Source organism: Phyllobates terribilis, unplaced genomic scaffold, assembly GCF_046119375.1.
Source record: "Phyllobates terribilis strain yellow unplaced genomic scaffold, ASM4611937v1 Scaffold_4__5_contigs__length_816908805, whole genome shotgun sequence".
In the NCBI taxonomy this organism is placed as follows: domain Eukaryota; kingdom Metazoa; phylum Chordata; class Amphibia; order Anura; family Dendrobatidae; genus Phyllobates; species Phyllobates terribilis.
This window is the reverse complement of record NW_027362764.1, coordinates 772,722,785-772,741,438: the sequence shown is the minus strand read 5'-3', so window position 1 is coordinate 772,741,438 and position 18,654 is coordinate 772,722,785. Positions and strand designations below refer to the sequence as shown.

General features: G+C 43.6%; 1 protein-coding gene across 2 annotated transcripts in view; it reads left to right on the top strand.

Moving 5' to 3' along the window:
• Positions 1 to 18,654, top strand: part of COL22A1 (collagen type XXII alpha 1 chain) — a 519,049-nt gene that overhangs the window by 242,328 nt on the left and 258,067 nt on the right. For both annotated transcript variants that reach the window (XM_073679923.1, XM_073679924.1), the window contains 4 exons: positions 1,933 to 1,977; positions 2,106 to 2,135; positions 4,502 to 4,555; positions 9,107 to 9,160. In XM_073679923.1, coding sequence (XP_073536024.1) covers positions 1,933 to 1,977; positions 2,106 to 2,135; positions 4,502 to 4,555; positions 9,107 to 9,160 — 183 coding nt within the window. The remainder of the gene's footprint in view (positions 1 to 1,932; positions 1,978 to 2,105; positions 2,136 to 4,501; positions 4,556 to 9,106; positions 9,161 to 18,654) is intronic.

Below are 18,654 nucleotides of genomic sequence, written 5' to 3'. Positions count from 1 at the left end.
CAGCTTTCTATAAGCTTCCATCAATCCCCCAGGGTCTGCTTTGAAGATTGAAAAGAACTAGGGTCAATGGCCCAAATCTGGTGTTTCTTAGTGGTCTCCAAGCTTTATTAGATTCACACATCTCCTATATATTTTAGGTTACTGTCCATGTGAATTGATTGGTTCCTGTTTTATGGCAAATAACTCAATATTTCCTCCCCTTCCGTGACTTTTTTGCTTTCTGTGTGTCACCCCTTCCCGTAAACCAGTACCCTAATCTTCCTTGTCACAAGTAGAGATGAGTAAGTTAATTTTCAGGACCTTCTGTCCTGCAAACCTCCTCCTACTTCATGTAATCTCCGTATGCCAGTCGTGACATCATTGTTGTGGTGTGGTGTACACATGACATCACACCCGGCTTGCTAATCAGAAGGGCGGTGCCAGGGATGTCAGCAGGCAGGAGGCGGTCCATAGGGCGTGCCAGGGATGTCAGCAGGCAGGAGGCGGTTCACAGGACATGCCAGGGATGTCAGCAGGCAGGAGGCGGTTCACAGGACGTGCCAGGGATGTCAGCAGGCAGGAGGCGGTTCACAGGGCGTGCCAGGGATGTCAGCAGGCACCAGGCGGTTCACAAGGTGGTGTCAGGGATGTCAGCAGGCAGGAGGCGGTTCACAGGGCGTGCCAGGGATGTCAGCAGGCAGGAGGCGGTTCACAGGGCATGCCAGGGATGTCAGCAGCCAGGTGGCGGTTCACAGGAGGTGCCAGGGATATCAGCAGGCAGGAGGCGGTTCACAGGACGTGCCAGGGATGTCAGCAGGCAGGAGGCGGTTCACAGGGCGTGCCAGGGATGTCAGCAGGCAGGAGGCGGTTCACAAGGCGGTGCCAGGGATGTCAGCAGGCAGGAGGCGGTTCACAGGGCGTGCCAGGGATGTCAGCAGGCAGGAGGCGGTTCACAGGGCATGCCAGGGATGTCAACAGGCAGGAGGCGGTTCACAGGGCTCCCGACCAGTGGCCATGGAATACTGACTTGGTCGCTGGATTTGGGTCATGAAAATCGATCCTCTCATCCATAGTTACATGCTCTGTGTAGTTTTTGTTTCCCCGTGGGGTGCAGAGGTTTCTTTGTTTCTACCTTTAATAAACAATTTCAAGATAATGCAATGAAAAGGAACATTACAATAAAAATGATAAAGGGAATCACTAGGAATCTTAACAATAGTAATGTCCTAGTCTAGCACTAGGGTATTACTATTGCTAAATTTTACTAGTGAAAAAAAAAAGTCTTTCAGTCCCAGAGAACAGTCATATTCCTAAATATTAGAGCTTGACATCCCAAGAAGTGTACAGCAAGGTTTCAAGAAAAAAAAAAAAAAAAAAAAGGATTTTGAGATACTCTGTTGGGAGTTGCTTTTGTTATAAGTGTCTATATATGGTCACCCAGTGGTCATTATGTGTATTGCAACCTGTCAGGGGTTTTGTTACTATTTTGTTGTAAGACATTTACATTGACTTGAAAAAAAGAGCAAAAAATTACTATCGAGACTTCAACATTGTCCTGAAATATATTCTCCTTCAAAAACTCAGCAGATCAGCCGGCATATAAAAAGACATTGTGTGCACAAACTCTCTCGGCACAGAGCACCGGGACGCTGGCCCTGGTAGACCGCCATAACCCCACCTAACCCTAATTGTTTCCGTTGCATCTTCCATTGGGTTTGGCTGCCAGGATTTCTAGACTGCTGAATGGCGGATCTATACTTTATTAATCTAGTGTGGTGGCTTGTATCTCCGGGAAATGTTCTCTCCTAAAGAGTTTAAATTAAGTATATTCATAAATTATTAATTTTTTTATTCGTTTTTTATTATCTTTTTTGTTTTTTTCATGATTAATGCAGTAAGGATCTACAAAATCGATGTCATAACAGTAGTAATATTTCTATTATTTCTTCGTAGGGTGAAAAGGGTGAAGTAGGGTCCCCTGGATTGCCTGGAAATGTTGTAAGGATTTCAGAAATTTATATTTTCTGCATAGTATAGAATATATATATATATAATTAAGAAAAAAAATGCAATAAATAAAGGTTACAAAAAGCCTTGTCTAAAAATGGCGCCGTGTTCTTTTGTAGGTCCAGATGGAAGGACTCAGAGGAGAACAGGTAGGAACAAATACGATTATTCTATTTAATTACGTTTTTCTTACGTATTTTTACTACTAGACACAAAATTCGTATTAGATTTGTTTCTTTGTTTTTTTTTTATGTTTAATTTCTTTATTTGTAAAAAAAAAAAATAATAATGTCAGCCTTGGAACTGAGCTGTTTAAAGGAGTATTCCCTGATAAAGTGGTGATATATTGGTGGGGTCGACCATCACTTTGTATTCGGAGGGGGTTTGACCTCACGGATCCTCACTGATTTTGATCCTGGTTTTTGAGTTGTGTCCTATTTTGGTGTTTTTTCTGCCCAGTTGCACTTCTGGAGACTCACTGTGATGGGATACTGTATCATCGTGCCATTCGAGAAAATAGGGATGTGCCGCAGTTCCCTTTACAGTTAGAGAGTGGATACAAAGAGAGTCTCTTTTTTTTTTTTTGGAGAATTTTCTCTGCCCAGGACTGACAATTTATTAATGTAATACTTCATTTCTCCTGTGGAGGCAGTGCAGGGAAACTGTACAGCTGCTTGATGAAGGACTCGATAGTAGGACATTCTGGTATTAGTCAATTGTGGGATGATGGGGGGGGCAGCAGCGTCAATTGCCTCTGACACCAAATTCTTAGGGGCACAGAATTTTGGGCTTCCCCAACTGAATTTAATCCAGAATGGCAGGATCAGCCCTCTGAGAATCTCCACTGGGCGTCAAGTTTCTACTAGCAGAGAGTGTCCGGCGCCCAGAAAGCACTAGCTACCAACTGCAGCAACTATGCAGAGCGCAGCAATAGAGACGACTTTATCATCAGCTCCTGCATTGTTTATAGGCAGCGACCAAGATGACAAAGCACCCAGTATAATGATTATACTGAGCTCTTTGTGATCTTGGTTGCTGCCTATGCAGAGTGCAGCAGCAAGGCAAAGTAATCCCTCCCGGTGCGCTCTGCAAAGGCAGCAATTAAAGCCTGTTCAGGTCTCAGCGAATAAAGACTAACATTGACTAGACAATATTGAATGGGGCAGCTGGCGCTATTCTCAGGATACATTGCGGTAGGCGTAGGCACTGTCAGGAATAAGCTCAGAGCACAGTGGGGTAGGCAGAGGCACTACAATCAATAGGGGGAATAAATCCAGGTACTCTGAGTATTCGTCAATGGTTTCTGTGCTTAATACATCAATCTATGGAGGAGGCTGCAAGTCACCAGGACCAAGATGACTAGAAATGTGGGTGGGAGGGGATGAGCCAACAATTCGATAAGAGGGACAGACAAATAGGAGTTATGTGCAGAAAGGATCTATTGCATTAATGTTGCAAATGGAAGCTGAGGGGCTCCATAGATTGTTTTGGGGTCTGTTTTTTTGTACATTTTTAGAACATAAAAAAAAAGCCCTGAGAGCAGAACGTTTTCTATTTTCTGAAAACTGGCTTAAAACAAACCCCAAAATAATCATCGGGCCCCTCCGCATCCAAATGCATTAGCTATACACATGGATGAGGTCTGTTTCTCTAAATGGAATGAAATGGAAAATTGGAATGTACAGAAATGAGAATTAACCCTTACAGTAATTATATCAGCATTTTCTTAATGGCAATCTGTCAGTAAAATCCACCCTCCTATGCAATGTATATGGACATGTAGGTAATAAAAAGTTGGATAAAATGATACCTTGATATCTGCGATCCGATGTCTTATTACAGAGAAATCCAAGTTTTTCTTATATGTCAATGAGCTGTTCAGATCTATGGGCTGACATAGATCTCCCTGACACTCCGCCTCCAGAAGTTATTTTAAATGAAAGGGGGCGTTACCTGTGTGAGACATGTAGATTAGGAAAGCAGACTGTCAGTCATTACATGTCTCACACTGGTAACCCCTCCTTTAATTAAAAGTAAGCTCCGGAGGCAGATTCTTAGGGAGATCTATATCCCGCCCATAGATCTTAACAGCTCATTTCCATAAAATGTGGATTTCTCAGGATTAAGACATTGCAACGCAGATATCCAGGTGTCATTTTATTCAGCTTTCTATGATCTGAGTGCCAAAAATGATGCTTAGGAGGTTTGATCTTACTGATAGATTCCCTTTAAAATACTATACATGCACTTGAGGAATATAGGGATTGATACTAGACTGGTGGAAGGGACTTGGGGAGTATTTTTTTGCCAATGTGTTGGGTGACCCTACCCCTGATGTGAGGTTCTAGCACCTTCGTAACTCCATAACAATGTGGCACTGTTATACAGACTCTATTCAGTTGGTATTGACACTCATTTTTCGTCTGCAGGTTTACAATTTATTATGACGCTACTTTGATCTTTTACTATCTGGTCAGTGTAATGTTTATTACACCTGAGATGTTTCTTCTTGCAGGGATTACCTGGACCCCGTGGTCCCCAAGGTCTGGTCGGACAGCCCGGACCAACGGTAAGTAAAGCATAAAATGATATTACTACTCCAGGTTACAGCTGCCTCTACTACTCCGCTGAGCACTATATTGGGGTTTTTGTTGAAATCCCTAAAAAATATGAATACGACCGGAGGCCCAACTGAGTCCCGGGGTCTGCCATGTTTTTGTGCATGTCTAATATAGACTAATACTGCCAAGACAGAAGCCATTCTCCAAAGTGACCCCATTGGCCTCAACGAAATGAGCGGCTCCACCGCAGCTCTCTAGCTGTTCCCACTGGAATACTCTTTTTCAGGGACATAAACCCCTAAATTTTGCTTAGTGGAGAGTGCTGAATGTGTGTGAACCTAGCCTGAGGCTGTAACGACTCTTACCACTATTGTACATTCTTACCAATTTACAGGAACTTTCCATCTTTTTTTTTTAAAACTGCAAATATAGTGATGCCCAATGGGGAGGAGTTTACACAAATCTGCCATACTGTTCCAAGTGTAGAAGCCTCTTATTTAGTGCCACATTTTAATGATCTTTAGTAAGGGGGTGTGGCTAACAGGATCCTCAGGGGTGTGTCTTTAAGATGTTCTGCATAATTACTCTATGAGCCACGCCCCCTTGTAAACACTATAAAACTTAGCATTAAATAAAAAAGTCAATAACTCTGGAACAGTAAGGCGGATATAAAACCAATGGGCACTGGAATAATCACGGGATCAGCGGGAATGAAACAAGAGAAAAAATGGGAGACTTCTGACCTGGTGACATGCACCCTTTAAGACTGCATCTATTACTATGACCACTTCAAGTACAGTGGGTATGGAAAGTATTCAGACCCCTTTACATTTTTCACTCTTTGTTTCATTGTAGCCATTTGGTAAATTCTAAAAAGTTCATTTTTTTTCTCATTAAAGTACACTCTGCACCCCATCTTGACTGGAAAAAAACAGAAATGTAGAAATTTTTGCAAATTTATTAAAAAAGAAAAACTGAAATATCACATGGTCATAAGTATTCTGACCCTTTGCTCAGTATTGAGTAGAAGCCCCCTTTTGAGCTAGTACAGCCATGAGTCTTCTTGGGAATGATGCAACAAGTTTTTTACACCTGGATTTGGGGATCCTCTGCCATTCTTCCTTGCAGATCCTCTCCAGTTCCGTCAGGTTGGATGGTGAACGTTGGTAGACAGCCATTTTCCGGTCTCTCCAGAGATGCTCAATTGGGTTTAGGTCAGGGCTCTGGCTGGGCCAGTCAAGAATGGTCACAGAGTTGTTCTGAAGCCACTCCTTTGTTATTTTAGCTGTGTGCTTAGGGTCATTGTCTTGTTGGAAGGTGAACCTTCAGCCAAGTCTGAGGTCCAGAGCACTCTGGAAGAGGTTTTCATCCAGGATATCTCTGTACTTGGCCGCATTCATGTTTCATTCAATTGCAACCAGACGTCCTGTCCCTGCAGCTGAAAAACACCCCCATAGCATGATGCTGCCACCATGTTTCACTGTTGGGACTGTATTGGGCAGGTGAGGAGCAGTGCCTTATTTTCTCCACACATACCGCCTAGAATTATCACTAAAAAGTTCTATCTTTGTCTCATCAGACCAGAGAATCTTATTTCTCATAGTCTGGGAGTCCTTCATGTGTTTTTGAGCAAATTCTATGCAGGCTTTCATATGTCTTGCACTAAGGAGAGGCTTCCGTCAGGCAACTCTGCAATAAAGGCCCGACTGGTGGAGGGCTGCAGTGATAGTTGACTTTGTGGAACTTTCTCCCGTCTCCCTACTGTATCTCTGGAGCTCAGCCACAGTGATCTTGGGGTTCTTCTTTACCTCTTTACCTCTCTCACTAAAGCTCTTCTCCCACAATTGCTCAATTTGGCTGGACGGCCAGGTCTAGGAAGACTTCTGGTGGTCCCAAACTTCTTCCATTTAAGAATTATGGAGGCCACTGTGCTCTTAGGAATAGTGAGTAATGCAGAAATTATTTTATAACCTTGGCCAGATCTGTGCCTTGCCACAATTCTGTCTCTGAGCTCATTGGGCAGTTCCTTTGAGCTCATGATTCTCATTTGGTCTGACATGCACTGTGAGCTGTGAGGTCTTATATAGACAGGTGTGTGCCTTTCCAAATCAAGTCCTATCAGTTTAATTAAACACAGCTGGACTCCAATGAAGGAGTAGAACCATCTCAAGGAGGAACACAAGGAAATGGACAGCATGTGACTTAAATATGAGGGTCTGAATACTTATGACCGTGTGATATTTCAGTTTTTCTTTTTTAATAAATTTGCAAAAATTTCTACATTTCTGTTTTTTTTCAGTCAAGATGGGGCGTAGAATGTACTTTAATGAGAAAAAAAATGAACTTTTTAGAATTTACCAAATGGCTGCAATGAAACAAAATGAAAAATTTATAGGGGTCTGAATTCTTTCTGTGACGCCTCTTCTCGGAAGCCCCTATTTACCCTGGGAGATGGGGGACTCAGAGTCGGGTCCTGTGATGGAGAGATGGGGTGCAGCCGTGTCCCGGACCCGCTCCGTGCCCAGGGCCGTCACATTAAAAAGGATGGTATGGGCTTATCCGGATTGAGTGGCTGGTTACGACTACGCCACCTGTGGTACCTGATGAAGGCCTCCAGCGCTGCGACAGTCCGCCGAGGCATGATGTTATAGCAGCCGACATTTGTTACTACTCCCCACAGGCGGAGCAGGGCCTCAGGGCAGAGGGACAGGATGACGGGGGTAGTAGTCTAGAAAGTCTGCGTAGTGCAGTGTAGAACAGAATAAAGAGTCCAGAGGCCATAGGGGTGAACTTCCAAGGCTTTACTCACATAAGAGATGGCAGAAGGAAGGTGACTCCCTGCTCCTCGCGGAGTTCTGCGGTCACCAGAGACGAAGGGGGTCCGACAACCTCCGAGTAAGTCCAGTGTTCAATCAGGACCCCGCACCGGAGTGTTCCTAAACTACAGACCGAGTGCTTTCCTGTCCGTGTGTGTAAATAGGCCGGGTCTCCCTCTGAACTCCTCTCAGAAAAAGGGCACAGGTGGCAGCTCTGCTCCTTCCAATACCCGGTGGGATCCTCAGGGCCTACCGGGCTTTCCCGACCAGGACGTGGAGTTGCAAGGTCGGGTGTCGGGGGCCGGTACCCCTCTTGCAGCCGGAATCCCTCTGAATAGATTAGGTTGGCGAGGACAGGTGGCGTATACCGCTCCGTCTGCATCCTCCCTAGGATCCATTTGCGGTGGAGCTACACTCCTAAGCTCCGGGCCCTCTTGGTCGTGGTCCTTGACCGGGTTGAGACATTCTTTGTCTACAACCTGCCCCTTGACCCAAGGCTCGAGGGCCGTGTCTCCATCCGCTGCAGGTCCACACAGGATCCACCCTCAGGGTGGGAGATCACAGTAATTCACAGTTCAAAGACTCACAACCAAAAATGGCTTTTTATTAAATATGAAATTTTTAAGTGTCACTAAAATGTGAGTCCTCCACCCTCACCCACTAAATGGTTCCCCTAACTCTTGGTTCCCCAGTCTCCCTGTAACCAGGAGGGCAGCACCTAGTGCATTCTAGCCCCCTCTGGTGGAGAAATGTGGTGTTGGATGTGGAGGTTTGGTCCTGACCATCGCACTGTTCTTACCTCAGAGGAGGAACACTACGCTCCATTAGAGAAGTGCAGCATCCCTGTGGCGGTCGAACCCTCAGGGGTGCCACATTTCCGTACCCGCTGTATACAATAGATAATACAGAATACCCTATTCACAATAGGTGATGTCACAGCTCAGCTCCTCCTCCTTTTGTACAATGACTGATAACACCTCTATATACAGTAGATAACACAGAATCCATCATTCACAATAGGTGATATCACAGCTCTCCTCCTCCTCTTCCTGTACAATGACTGATAACACCTCTATATACAGTATATAACATAGGATCCACCATTCACAATATGTGATATCACAGCTCTCCTCCTCCTCCTGTACAATGACTGATAACCCCTCTATATACAGTAGATAACACAGAATCCACCATTCACAATAGGTGATGTCACAGCTCACCTCCTCCTCCTGTACAATGACTGATAACACCTCTATATACAGTAGATAACACAGCATCCACCATTAACATTAGGTGATATCACAGCTCACCTCCTCCTCCTGTACAATGACTGATAACACCTCTATATACAGTAGATAACACAGGATCCACCATTCACAATAGGTGATGTCACAGCTCACCTCCTCCTCCTCCTGTACAATGACTTATAACACCTATATACAGGAGATCTGTAACATCACAGTTCACCATCATCCTCAGCATAGTGGGAAGCCACACATGGATTAGCACTATGGTATTTTGAGACTTCAAATGTGCAGTGAAAATCTAAAGGCTAGCCAAAGATTCTTCTGATGTATCTGAGTTGGATATTTCTGTAGGAAAAATCTGTGGTGTGAACGTGGCCTTCCTGTTTCTACTGCTATTACTACCACTGTAACTAAAACTATTATTTCTATAAGGATAAAGTAAGAAATAAAAAAAGCATCTTGCAGAACCCTAACTATTGAAAACTTCTTCTTTTAGGGGTCAGAGGGACCCAAAGGAAGCCCTGGGCTTCCTGGACTTGAAGGACAGCGGGTAAGTAGAGCTGATGGAGTTGTAGAGGGTAATGGAGACTATGGTCCACAGGGACATTTTTAACTTTTTGCAGCCTTATATTTTCCTCTAGAAGAACTGATACAACAACTTTTTATTTAGATCAAGTAATATCTATATATTTATTTAATTTTTAGATTTTTGTCTACTTTTTCTTTACTATCTAACACGAGGAACCCTCTCATCTGAAGCTGCCTCGGGGCATCTCATTCTTCTTGTACTCCTTGGAACAAACTCAAAGCGCAAATGTCGCCCCCCACTTTTATCTGTTTCTCTGTGGTTTCATTTGCCCGAACAGCATGAGGCAGCTAGCCAGGCTGATTAGCTTGCTATCTGTATCCATTAGCATCTAGAAAGCCTGATCGTCGCCTAAGGCTCTGAGCGCCTTCCAGGCAAGCAGAGAAGGAAGGCAAGAACGCAAATTGTTTTGGGATATTTTGCTTCCGTTGAACAAAAGGATGTAGTGACAGAACAGCTGCGGACTTTACTTGTTGATCATGTAGGACAATGTCGCGGCACAAAAAGATCCTCAATGAATTATTTGCCAGAAGAAAAATTCCCGTAGATTGGCAAAATGTGAAGAAAAAAGGAAACCTAGAATTCAATGGTCTGGGTTAATGAAAAGTTAGGATATGCCACAACATTCTGATCTGCAACGGTCTGACCACCAAGACCACCACAGTCCCCAAAACAAAAATAGTGAAGCTCTGCTGTGCAGGGAAAAGCAGAGAAGGAGCCACATCTCAGAACAGTGGTACCTTCATTCAGTGTATCGGTTGGTTTTTGACAGTCAAACCCCCCAATTAAGAACTTCCCATAGTAGAAAGGGGGAGTACAGGAAGTGGTGGTGCGTTTACATGAAAAGATGGTGGGTCTCTGTCTTTGTACAGGAAGTAGGGGTGTGTCCTTAGCTCTGTACAGGAAGTGAGAGTGGGTCTATGTCTCTCGACAGGAAGTTTGGATAGATCTTTCTTGCACTACAAGAAGTGTGGACAGGTCTTTAACATTCTAAAGGAATTGTATTCAGGTCTTTGCCTTTCTACACGAAGTGGTGGTGGGTCCTTATTTATCTAAAGGAAGTGGGCGCGAGTTTTTATTTCTCTACAGGAAGTGGAGGCGAGTCTTTGTCTCTCTACATGAATTGGGGGGGTAGGAATTTGTCTACAGAAAGTTGCCGAGGGTTTTGATCTCTACTGGAAGTAAGGGAGAGTTTTTCGCTCTCTACAGGAAGTGGGAGCAGATCTTTAGTAAAAAGCGAGGTTCCAACAAATGGATCCTTTAAAAGCACATTTTATTGTGAAATATTAAAATCAATGTAGAAAACATGCTTCCACCACCATAGAAAAAAGTATACGCATTTCAGACACAGTCCTTAGTCATTGCCTTATATAAAATCTTACAGCACTACAAGTCTCCATGCAATTAGTATCCTTATCCTACAGATCTGCTTACCTTGCTTTTCTATCAGATTTTTAGCACTCTACAGAAAGCGGGGGCGAGTCTTTTTCTCTCTACAGAAAGCGGGGGCGAGTCTTTGTCTCTCTACAGAAAGAGAGGGCGAGTCTTTGTCTCTCTACAGAAAGCGGGGGCGAGTTTTTGTCTCTCTACAGAAAGCGAGGGCGAGTCTTTGTCTCTCTACAGAAAGTGGGGGCGAGTCTTTGTCTCTCTACAGAAAGCGGGGGCGAGTCTTTGTCTCTCTACAGAAAGTGGGGGCGAGTCTTTGTCTCTAGACAGAAAATGAGGGCGAATCTTTGTCTCTCTACATAAAGCGAGGGCAAGAAAGCGAGGGTGAGTCTTTGTCTCTCTACAGAAAGCGGGGGCGAGTCTTTGTCTCTAGACAGAAAGTGAGGGCGTGTCTTTGTCTCTCTACAGAAAGCGAGGGTGAGTCTTTGTCTCTCTACAGAAAGCAAAGGCGAGTCTTTGTCTCTCTACAGAAAGTGAGGGTGAGTCTTTGTCTCTCTACAGAAATCGGGAGCGAGTCTTTGTCTCTCGACAGAAAGTGAGGGCAAGATAGCGAGGGTGAGTCTTTGTCTGTCTACAGAAAGCGAGGGCGAGTCTATGTCTCTCTACAAAAAGTGGGGGCAAGTCTTTGCTACAGAAAGCGAGGGCGAGTTTTTGTCTCTCAACAGAAAGCGGGGGTGAGTTTTTGTCTCTCGACAGAAAGCGGGGGCGAGTCTTTGTCTCTCGACAGAAAGCGGGAGCGAGTCTTTGTCTCTCGACAGAAAGCGGAGGCGAGTCTTTGTCTCTCGACAGAAAGCGGGGGCGAGTCTTTGTCTCTCGACAGAAAGCGGGGGCGAGTCTTTGTCTCTTGACAGAAAGCGGGGGTGAGTCTTTGTCTCTTGACAGAAAGCGGGGGCGAGTCTTTGCCTCTCGACAGAAAGCGGGGGCGAGTCTTTGCCTCTCGACAGAAAGCGGGGGCGAGTCTTTGTCTCTCAACAGAAAGCGGGGGCAAGTCTTTGTCTCTCGACAGAAAGTGGGGGCGAGTCTTTGTCTCTCATCAGAAAGCAGGGGCGAGTCTTTGTCTCTCTACAGAAAGCGAGGATGAGTCTTTATCTCTCTACGGAAAGCGGGGGGCGAGTCTTTGTCTCTCTACAGAAAGCGGGGGTGAGTCTTTGCCTCTCGACAGAAAGCGGGGGCGAGTCTTTGTCTCTCTACAGAAAGAGAGGGCGAGTCTTTGTCTCTCTACAGAAAGCGGGGGGCGAGTCTTTGTCTCTCAACAGAAAGCGGGGGCGAGTCTTTGTCTCTCTACAGAAAGCGAGGGCGAGCCTTTGTCTCTACAGAAAGCGAGGGCGAGTCTTTGTCTCTCTACAGAAAGAGAGGTCGAGTCTTTGTCTCTCTACAGAAAGCGAGGGCGAGTCTTTGTCTCTCTACAGAAAGATAGGGCGAGTCTTTGTCTCTCTACAGAAAGCGGGGGCGAGTCTTTGTCTCTCTACAGAAAGTGAGGGCGAGTCTTTGTCTCTCTACAGAAATCGGGGGCGAGTCTTTGTCTCTACCGAAAGCGGGGGCGAGTCTTTGTCTCTCGACAGAAAGCGGGGCCGAGTCTTTGTCTCTCGACAGAAAGCGGGGGCGAGTCCTTGTCTGTGTACAGGAAGTGGGAGTTGATCTTTGTCTCTCTACAGATAGTAGGGGCAGGTCCTTGTCTTTGAAGAGGAAGCAGGGGTGAGTCCTTGTCTCTCTACAGTAAATGGAGACGGATCTTTGTTTATCTGCCCTTGGTCTCCTGTCTGTAAAACTGCATACAGGCATTAAAAAATGGAGGCAGGCTTTCAGTTCAGGGAAGACAAGCCATTGAACCAAGACAGGATCAATGTATGCTGAGAAGTGAGGTAAAGTAATTTCCAGCATATATAGTTCTGGCAGAATGTTGATAACACCAACTGCAAAATAGTAGATACAGAGAATGAGATTTGGGGCAGGGACTGAATATATTAGACTGGTATATGCACCCCAAAAAAGGTTTATCTTGTTGTGGGGATTAAGGCAGCAAGATCAGATCTGGCAGTCCTTGGCTAGTAATGTACAGACATAAATATACACCTCTATGTCACCTTAACAAAAAGGCAAAACCATTGTGGCTGTGAAAAAAATTGTTAGCAATATGTTACATCACAGACACAGTGCTTAATGTAATTTTTTTATATTGTCTTTTTCTATTCCTAAAAGAAAATTACTGAGGTTCCCCTGGAAATGACTGTCCCCGGCACACCCAGTATGTGCTGCTCCCAGGAATAACGTTCTGACCTGAGATCACACAGTCATTTCAGACATGTATCATCCAGAGTAGCAGGATAGTGCCAGCTACAGGTAACCTAGGATTTGCCATAGTAGATCTACTTTTCAATTATAGCCACTAATGCCCCCACTTCAGTTACAGATGCTTCCTATAATGTCATTTAGTAAATTGATGAGCAGTCAATGTATGTGAAAGGGGCTGCAATCATTGTTGCAGTGCACCACTGTAAGGAGATGGACATACTGCCCATGTTCCCCCTTGAAGAACATGTGTAATGTTTTATGGTGTAATGTGAAGAGTGATCTGCATTGTTGAGGTTTGTGGCTGTATTCTGCCCAGCAACAGGTAGTTGGCAGGGACAGTTAGAGTTAATGGTTGGCATTTGGCAGTAGCCCAGAGTGGGAGGGGATAAGATGAAGATACAAGAGAGAGTTCCTGTTAGGGCAGGGACACAATGCCGTATTTCTCATCCGAGGATCACATGGTAAACTTCGTCCTGACCTGAGCTTGACAGCTGCATCATGCTGTAGCGCTCAGGTCAGGAGAGGTGCCGGCCAGTCCGTTCAGTGCGATTTATACGGCCATGTGTCCCTGACTTTAGAACGTCAGATAGGGCCTGGACTGCATAAAGAAAGGACCTAAGGTCCAATGTGAGCAGTGCCGCATTCTTGGGTGTCTCTAGAAGTGAGAGGAGACCGGTAGTGAGATAGCGTGATCTGGAGCAGAAATGAGGAAGCGTGACCGAGAGTTTCATACATCCATGTGCTGGCACTATTGCATTAGGACTATCGCTGTAGATATTGTATTCACACTCTAGCTGGCACTGCTGTATTTAGATTATTTATGGCAATTTTGTATCTACCTAATTACTGGCACTATTGTATTTACACTATAGCAGTCAATATCACATCCACACTCTGGCTGGCACTCCCATGTTCACATTATGTGGTTGGTACTATTTTTTCTACAGTATAGCTTGCACTATTGTATTCCACCTAAGGATGACATTCCAGGGTTCACACATTGAGTGGCACTTTTGTATTCATATTATAGCTGGCACTATTGTATTAAGATTAAGGCACTTTATTATACCTCACTACACACTATGGCTGGTACTATTATATTCACACTATGGCTGGTACTATTATATTCACACTATGGCTGGTACTATTATATTCACACTATGGCTGGTACTATTATATTCACACTATGGCTGGTACTATTATACTCACACTATGGCTGGTACTATTATACTCACACTATGGCTGGTACTATTATACTCACACTATGGCTGGTACTATTATACTCACACTATGGCTGGTACTATTATACTCACACTATGGCTGGTACTATTATACTCACACTATGGCTGGCACTATTATACTCACACTATGGCTGGTACTATTATATTCACACTATGGCTGGTACTATTATACTCACACTATGGCTGGTACTATTATACTCACACTATGGCTGGTACTATTATACTCACACTATGGCTGGCACTTTTGTATTTTTAATTAAAATGGGCAGTATTTTATTAGGTCTATAGCTGTAAATATTGTGTTCACCAGCAGCTGATAATATTGTGATTACAATATGGCTGGTACTGTTGTATTTTACACTATAACCTTCAGTATTACATACATACTCTTCCTGTGACTTCCATCTTGGGCATTATTGTATTCATACTCTAGCTGGCACTGCTATGTTCACCCTATAGCTGGCAATACCATATGCACACCTTGACTGGCATCATCATATTTTACAACATGGCTGCACTATTATTTTTAGACTATAGCTAGTACAATCAGATTCATACTATGGCTGACACTATTGTATTTGCTCTATGGCAGAATTTGATTAGTGCCTCATTATTAACATTTTGCTAATACAGTGTACAAACACTGGCGAGCATTATTGCATTCACACTGTGGCTGGTCCACTACTATACCCAGACTGGCTATTAGCATTGCTTTTACACAATGGCGCTGGTACTATTATATTTATGTTTTGATGAGGACTTCTGCGTTCTCACTATGGCACTACTGTATACACACTGTGCCTGGTACTACTTATTTAGACTGTGGCTGTTAATATCGTATTTACAATATGGTTGGCACTAATATATTCCTACTTTGACTTGACTTGACTTGTATTCACACTATGGTACTACTGTATACACTCTAGCCAGCACTATTATACAGTGGCTTGCAAAAGTATTCACCCCCTTGTCATTTTTCATGCTTTGCTATCTCACAACCTGGAATTTCACTGTGGATTTGCATCTGTTCATGTAAAGAACATGCCTACAACTGTGAACATTTGGTTTTCTTATTGTGAAGCAAACAACAAATAGGACAAAATAACTGAAAAATTCACTGTACATAACGATTCCCCTCCCTAAAGTCAGTACTTTGTAGAGCCTCCTTTTCTGGCAATTACAGCTGCAGTGGCTCTGAATAAGTCTCTATGAGCTTTCCACATCTCACCACTGGGATTTGTGCACCATTCATCAAGAGAAAACTGCTCCAGATCCTTCAGGTTAGATGGTTGCCTCTGGTGAACAGCAATCTTCAAGTCTGACCACAGATTCTCAATTGGATTAAGGTCTGGCTGTGACTCGGCCCCTCCAAAACATTTCATGTTTCCCCTTAACCCCATAGCGCTCATTGACGGACACGGCAAGGCATGAGCGGGTGTAAGTTACTGCTCCTTGCCGTGCAGTGTCCGTCATAGCTTTGAACTGGCACAGCGTATAAACACTGTCTGTGACAGCTGAGCAGCACGAGAAGGGGTGCAGGGACCCATGCTGGTGGTTCCTGCACCCAGATCACTGCGATCGGTCAGTCAATCTGCCCGATCAGTGCCGGAGCTCAGTGCTGCTGGTGGCTGAGCTCCGGCACTAAACAGCCAGGAGCGGTGTCAGTGCCGCCCCTGGCTGTTAACCCCGAAGAATAAAGCTATCTTATCAATTTTACCACACAAGTAACAATAACAACAACAACAAAAAATTCCTGAATTGTTGGTTTTTGTTCATTCTGCCTCCCAAAAATCAGAATAGAAAGCGATCAAAAAATGTAATTTGCCAGAAAATGGTACCAATAAAAATATCAACTCGTCCCTCAAAAAACAAGCCGTCACATGACTGTCGGCCGAAATATGGAAAAATTATAGCTCTCAAAATATGGCGATGTAAACATTAGTTTTTGCAAAAAAAAGCGTCTTTTGGTGTGTGACAGCTGTCAGTCATAAAACCCAATATGAATCTGGCATTGCTGTAATCGCACCGACCCAAAGAATAAAGTCGCCTAATCACTTTTATACTGCACAAGGAATGGCGTAAAAGATAAATAAAACCAATTCTTCACCTGCTGCAGATTTGTTTATTCTGCCTCCCAAAGATCGCAGTATTGCTCGGCGCACATTTATCCTGCGCTCTGCGCTGAGCGCTTACACCGGGGTTTCCGTGTAAATCTCTGAAATATGTGATTCAGATGGAAACTCCCAGCGGAAGATTTCTTGTAATGAAGCAGATGGAGGCACTGTGGATGCCGTCTGACCTATGATTTGGCGGTGTCCATCTTTTTAGGCGTAAATAAAAGAGCGGTCAGCCACAGGTTTGGGCACCTCTGAAAAGAATGATAACGCTGAACAGAGGCCAGACGGCGTCCAGAGTAACTCTGCTGCCTCATCTCATTATAGTGAATGGATCCCTCAGGGGTTTCATCTGAATCACGTCATTCGGAGATTTAGATGGAAACCCCAAAGTAAGTGCTCAGCGTAGTGCGCAGGATAAATGTGATCTAAAACGTTATGTAAAATGTTCCCAATAAAAGCTTCACATAAAAGCCCCCACTCAGGTCTGTCATGTGCTAATGGAAATATAGGGGGCTTCCACGTTACTGTTAGTACAAAGGCTCTGGAAAACCAAAATGGCTCCTCACCCCCCAAAAGAAATTCAACAAATTCTGCGCTCCCAAATCCAAATCCCCCTCCCTTCTGAGCACCGCAGTGTGTCTAAACCACATTTAGTGTCCACATGTTTGGCAGGGGTATTATTTCCAAAATGAGGTCTCTTGAGGGGGATTCTGCTCTTCTAGCACTTAGGCTCTCTGTATGTGGAGTCCGCAAACTATTCTAGGAAAATCTGCGCTCCAGGAGGCAAATAGCGCTCCGTCCCTCCCGAGTGTCGCCGGGTGGCTAAGCAGTACTGTACAGCCACATATGAGGTATTGCCACATTCAGCAGAAATTGTGGGACAAATTTTGGTGCCATTTTTATCCATCATCCAGTGTGAAAATGTAAAATCTGGGGCTAAAACAAAATTTTTGCGGTAAAAATGTAATTATTTTTTCCTCACTGTCCAATGGAAAAAAAATTCTATGACACACCCTTGGTGTCAGTATGATCACTGCACCCCTAGATGAGTTCATTGAGAGATGTAGTTTGTAAAATGGGGTCATTTATGGGGGAATCTGCTGTTATGGCATCTCAGGGGATCTCCTAGTGGGTCATGGCACCCTCAAACCACAACAGTAAAATCTGTACTATAATATGGTGCTCCTTCCTTTCTGACCTTTGCACTGTGCCTCAAAAGTAGTTGCCAATTACATGTAGGGTAATAGAGTCATTACACACAGAGTGATCTATTATATAGAGTCATTACACACAGAGTGATCTATTATATAGAGTCATTACACACAGAGAGATCTATTATATAGAGTCATTACACGCAGAGGGATCTATTATATAGAGTCATTACACACAGAGTGATCTATTATATAGAGTCATTACACACAGAGGGATCTATTATATAGAGTCATTACACACAGAGGGATCTATTATATAGAGTCATTACACACAGAGTGATCTATTATATAGAGTCATTACACACAGAGGGATCTATTATATAGAGTCATTACACACAGAGGGATCTATTATATAGAGTCATTACACACAGAGGGATCTACTATATAGAGTCATTACACACAGAGTGATCTATTATATAGAGTCATTACACACAGAGGGATCTATTATATAGAGTCATTACACACAGAGGGATCTATTATATAGAGTCATTACACACAGAGGGATCTATTATATAGAGTCATTACACACAGAGCGATCTATTATATAGAGTCATTACACACAGAGGGATCTATTATATAGAGTCATTACACACAGAGTGATCTATTATATAGAGACATTACACACAAAGGGATGTATTATATAGAGTCATTACACACAGAGTGATCTATTATATAGACTCATTACACACAGAGGGATCTATTATAGAGTCATTACACACAGAGGGATCTATTATATAGAGTCATTACACACAGAGGGATCTATTATATAGAGTCATTACACACAGAGCGATCTATTATATAGAGTCATTACACACAGAGGGATCTATTATATAGAGTCATTACACACAGAGTGATCTATTATATAGAGTCATTACACACAGAGGGATCTATTATATAGAGTCATTACACACAGAGGGATCTATTAGATAGAGTCATTACACACAGAGGGATCTATTATATAGAGTCATTACACATAGAGTGATCTATTATATAGACTCATTACACACAGAGGGATCTATTATAGAGTCATTACACACAGAGGGATCTATTAGATAGAGTCATTACACACAGAGGGATCTATTAGATAGAGTCATTACACATAGAGTGATCTATTATATAGACTCATTACACACAGAGGGATCTATTATATA